The sequence below is a fragment of the Plectropomus leopardus genome, unplaced genomic scaffold (genome assembly GCF_008729295.1).
Source record: "Plectropomus leopardus isolate mb unplaced genomic scaffold, YSFRI_Pleo_2.0 unplaced_scaffold11465, whole genome shotgun sequence".
NCBI lineage: Eukaryota > Metazoa > Chordata > Actinopteri > Perciformes > Serranidae > Plectropomus > Plectropomus leopardus.
The window spans coordinates 1-5,151 of NW_024612134.1; the positions used below are offsets into that span (position 1 = coordinate 1).

General features: G+C 42.3%; 1 protein-coding gene across 1 annotated transcript; it reads right to left on the reverse strand.

Annotated features, from left to right (window-relative positions):
* Positions 1-1,057: 1,057 nt before the first annotated feature.
* LOC121963501 (protein kinase C zeta type-like) lies at positions 1,058-4,951 on the reverse strand (the record flags this gene model as incomplete). Its single annotated transcript, XM_042513786.1, has 4 exons — positions 1,058-1,177; positions 1,487-1,574; positions 1,746-1,881; positions 4,865-4,951. Coding segments are annotated over 4 exons (431 nt in total), but the record flags the coding sequence as incomplete, so codon positions are not given.
* Between the last annotated feature and the right edge of the window lie 200 nt (positions 4,952-5,151).

Consider the following 5,151-nt stretch of genomic DNA (forward strand, 5'->3'; position numbering starts at 1 on the left):
GGAGATTCACTGGCTCTTGGAGCTGTTGTTTGAACTACAGGCTGTACTTCTGCATTTTTTGTATTGCCCGCTACCCATGTCTGAACACAAAGAGTATAGAAGTGCATCAATAGACATACATGCCCCTCTCTCTCTCCTGAACTCACACCAAACTCACATAAAACAGTAAAACTAGGCAGAGCTGATTGAATTGAATTCAATATTGTTTGTTACCAGCCAGCAGCCACTGTTGCAAACAGACGACTTTGCATTGAGTCACCCTCCAGCAGGAGTGTTTATTGGTCTGGTGCGGTGCAGTGCATTCTGGTAGTTGGAGGTTTTCTATGTCTTGAGCAAAAGCATCACTTTCAAAAGTATTTGCATCTTTCTACTGCAGCGATATTCCAGTTTTATTAAAGGACCATCTTCACAGCAAGGAAGTGTACAGCCTCAGAGAGCCACTAGTATGGTAGGCAAGATAGCTAAAACTGCTTCAGAGCAAGGCTGTGTTTGCTTTGTATTTATACTCATCATCACCACAGGAGGATTACAAATGATTTCATGACCCTCTAATATTTCCTTCAGCATCACCATCTGGCCTCCAATTTCTTTGACCAGGACTTTTGTGTTTTGTAAACTAATGGCCAGTTTTCCAAAGAACTTGATAAGGATATTTGCAGTTCCCAGTTGATTTAACCTTTCTGAAACACATTTTGCAGGCACACCTGATCTTTCCTCTAGAGGGCAATCTAAAGTAATTGAAATTTTCCATTTCCACTGAAAAGATGCGGACATATTCATCTCACACCAAAGTATGGACCCTTCTGATCATGTTTCAGACCCAGCCATTGTTTGAGAAATTATGACAGCTTTTTAGAAAGTATATTTTGTGGTGTTGTTGCTTTTACAAAACAGAATTATGCCTCATAACCTTTAAAAAAATAGAAACAATTAGTATAGACAAAAAATCCTGTCTGTATAAACACATGTACAAATGTTCAGTAAAAAGTCAAGTATTCCAGCAAATGGTTTAAAAATGACCACTAGTCTCTCCCAGTTCAATGGCCTTCTGCCTCACCTTGAAAGAGGTACTCCTCTGTGTTCATGTCAGGATTGTCGGTGATAATGTCGAATGGGGACCTCCCAGCCATCATCTCAAACATCAGCACGCCCAGGGCCCACCAGTCCACGCTGAAGCCTGGGAGGGCACACAGTGGTAAGATGAGCTATTCCTTTAAATATACATCATGTGTGGCATGAAAACACTGAAGAACTTTCTCTTTTATTTCTTTTATCTCCTGTCTCTAAGGACCTCTGTAGCTGCCACTCAGCCTACAAAAGTTGCCTGATGCAGTTTATGCGGCACAGTGCAGGATTTTAGTCCATCTTTCATTGCCTTTTTATTAAAACTTTAACCTTCACCATCAGTAGCTTAGAAAAATTACCATTTGTTGAGATCAACGTTTGAACATGAACTGATCCAACCCTGTGTGACTCCAGTACTCACCGTAGTCCTCTCCTCTCAGGATCTCAGGTGCTATGTAGTTGGGTGTTCCACAGAAGGTACTAGTGGTGTCACCTGGTCTGATCCCCTCCTGAATGATAAAAGACAAAAAGGTATGACATGCGGAGACATGAATGGTGGTCAAAAAAACAAAGACAGAGGCCTTGTTAGTACTTCCAGTCAATACAGATCTGCTGCATTATTGAAAACCCTATGCCAGCCATCTGCACAGTTCACCAAAATAAATCAATACATGTCTTACCTTGCACATGCCATAGTCTGTGAGCTTGATGTGTCCCTCATGATCTAAGAGTACGTTGTCCAGCTTCAGGTCACGGTAGATGATGCCCTTTTCATGCAGGAAGTTCAGAGCGATACAGATTTCAGCAGCATAAAATCTGAGAAGGAGAATAAGGAGAAAATTATGTGTCTGACCTGTCTGCTTGTGCCTCACTCTGGCCAAAGATGTCGTCTTGTACAGAGAAAAAAAAACAGCATCTATAATGCCCTCGGTAGCTGCGCATGTTGTGTTGGTCTCATATGACCATCATACTCACAATGGTCATTAATTAGCAGCAGAGTCAAACAGGGCTTGAAATGCAAAATACATTTTCATATTGTCATTTTCCAATTTACTGCTCCAGTAGTCCTGTGACCGTGGTGAGAAGAAAAAAAGTAGCTTTGCACAGTCTTGCACAGCTCCAGGTGAAAAATATCTTGCAAGCATGGCAGTTCTATCCATAATGGTCCTGTCACGTTTGAATAAAGCCAATGCAAAGCTTTTATGCGACAAAGACCTGTCTGAATGTTAAATAGCCATGACTTTAAAAAGCTAGAAAGGCCAGTGTTACAGATTCTATGTCTGCAAAGGACTTATTGATGAGACTGCCAGAGTTACTGAGCCCATTCATGCCCCCAGAGGGTGAACCTTTTTCATTTTCAACACACTAAGAGCTTCAACACACTATGAACTGTTCTCATTCCCAGTTCATCAAATGCTGACACATTTTTTACGTTCCTCTGCATCTGACAGACACGCACAGAGCAACCTTTGGGGCAGGGGTCGGCAACCTTGGCCATGCGTGGTACCATTTGCACAACATAGCTTTATGGCACAAAAGCAATAAATGTGCTTAATAGATTGCTGAAATATTGTAGTGCAGGTTTCTCACATTAATTTATTTGTGGCAGCCCATCTTGTAACAACATCTGCCACCAGATATTGATTTTCAATTTTTGCAGCTAGAGCATTCATTGAGAGCAACTGTTCTGTTATACACTGCATGCATACTCTGGGCACAGATGGAGCAGCACAACACCAGGCACTGTGAAAGTGAAATTCAACTGTTCATTGCTCTGGGTCTACAACAGATCAGTTATCCACCCCTAATCCCACTCAATGGATGTGAATGTGAATGGCACACCACGTTTGGTGGTCATAGTGAGATGCTGTGATTGGATTACAAAGAAGGAGCTGCTTACAACAACAGAAGGTGAGGACATAGCCAAGTGTTTAGGGAGCATTTTGAGAAGCAAGGGAGTCAAATAATCTTATGATCTAACAGACAGATCACCAAGAAATCTGCTTAACACGTACATGCTGGCCTCTGTTAACTCCATGGCCTTTATGCTACTAACAAGCTCACAACAAACTTTAGGGTCCTTCTCTGGTGTCAATCAGACGATCGAAATTGGCATGACATGGTTTGACCTGCGCCAACAGTCACAATAGAAAAGCCCCCCTCATTAGCCCCACTGCTGGCTACAGCTTCTAGATGGTATTTTTGCCTGAAGGCTTTTTTTATGATGTTCGGCACACTGTCACTGTGCTTCTAAATCATCACTCCGAGCCTGCACCCTGGAATGGTGCGATTACTGTATGTCAATACAGAAACACAAAAATAATGGAGCACATTTGGTTATTTCCAATTGATCACTGAGTTCTGCAGTAAACAGGGCTTTCATAAGTAGATTTATGTTACTAAGATTGTTCTGCTTATTACTAAACAAAGGCATATTTATAGCAAGCATCACCCTTAAATCCCTCTAGTTTTGACCATGATTTGATGTAGTTGCTGTGCGTCTTTGGTGAGTCAGAAGCATTTCCTGTCCTTGTGTAGGTAGTGTGTATTCTGTCTCTAGGAGATAAGCCTTCATTAACAGTGACGAGCCTCTCTGTCTGCCTGCTGTAAACCTCTGATTGTCAAATACTGAGGCAAAGACTGGAGTGGAGAGATGTTTGATGGAGAAATCACAAATCCCACACGGCTCCCCCACGTTTTTGCCGTGACAGCCTCCATTGTACACCGTTGTTTCATTGCTGGCATCAGACTGATAGAAGCTGCGTCCTATCGGCAGCACCATCCACCCCCCCCACACAGGGCCGCCTCCCCCACGGCGCGGGGGAATGCGGCAGGGCTCTCTCTAAGAGCGCTGCTCATGAATATGTACAATCATTATGAGTGATTAACATGCTGCTTTGCATATGTACAGCCACTGTCTCCAGAATACAGATTGTAGGGGCCGATAGGGGCCCAACGGTGCCTCTCTAAATTACCCAGCCTTTGATCCAGCATTTATCAGAGCCGCAGTTGGAATGCCCCGCAAGTAGACAGGCACAATGAATTATGGGTGCTCATTATATTTCTCAGAGGTGGAAAAATAAGTGTTAGGTTGGATTTCGGCAGCGCTGCCACGTCCACGAGGAGCTGCTAAAGCATCCCATTAAGCATACGGCACATCTGTGAGGAGTGCTTAGATGTTGTTGAGGAAGATTTTAGCCGGAGTCCTGGAGGCCTCGCTGCAACTTGCTACTGAGATTTCTTTTATTACAGTACATCATTTGAGAAAGGCCAAATGATAAAGTCACCTTTCTTCCACCTGCACCTCTAACATCACCGATATGAGCTCCTAACAAACGAGGGTAGATGAGATAGTTTTCTATATACAGAAACAGGATCATCAGCCCATTCTCGTCAAAAAGGCCCACGGATGCTTTGTCACACCCCTCAGCGTGTGACATTGACACCAACGGTACCCACAACATTTCAATTTGATGCTAGTCCCATACAGTTTTTTGTTGTCATTAGATTGCTTATCAAGACGATCTGGTAAGAATGTCTTTGCCTTGTCATTTTGGACTTCATAACTGTTTTAAAATGCAAATAATTGAATTGAAAACATGATTAAAAATGTGATTAACTATTGAAATTCTGCAATTAATTGCAATTTAAAAAATGAACAGCTATAGTTGCAACGTGTTTCAGCTATGCGTCACAAAGACATGCTAAAGGGTTCCCTTTTCATTACTATGAGACACCAAGGTGCATGACAAAGATTCTGTATTTGACAATCTGCAATAAGAAAGGGATGGATATTTACCTTGCATGTTCCTCAGGGAGCTTCCTTTGTCGTTGCATATGAAACATCAAGTCTCCGCCGTTCACATATTCAATCACCAGAAATAACCTGGAAACCAGAGCACGATGAGAAACATACCTTAGCAGTCAGCCCAGTCGCCAGAATAAATGTTGGCATTATATATTTTTGCAAACCACCAAATACATTACATTTGTGCATTACTATGAAGTTGATATGTTAAAAGTTAACATTTCCACAATGCTGTGGTTAACATGTGGTTAACGCTAGGCACAAAAAGCACTTGTTTA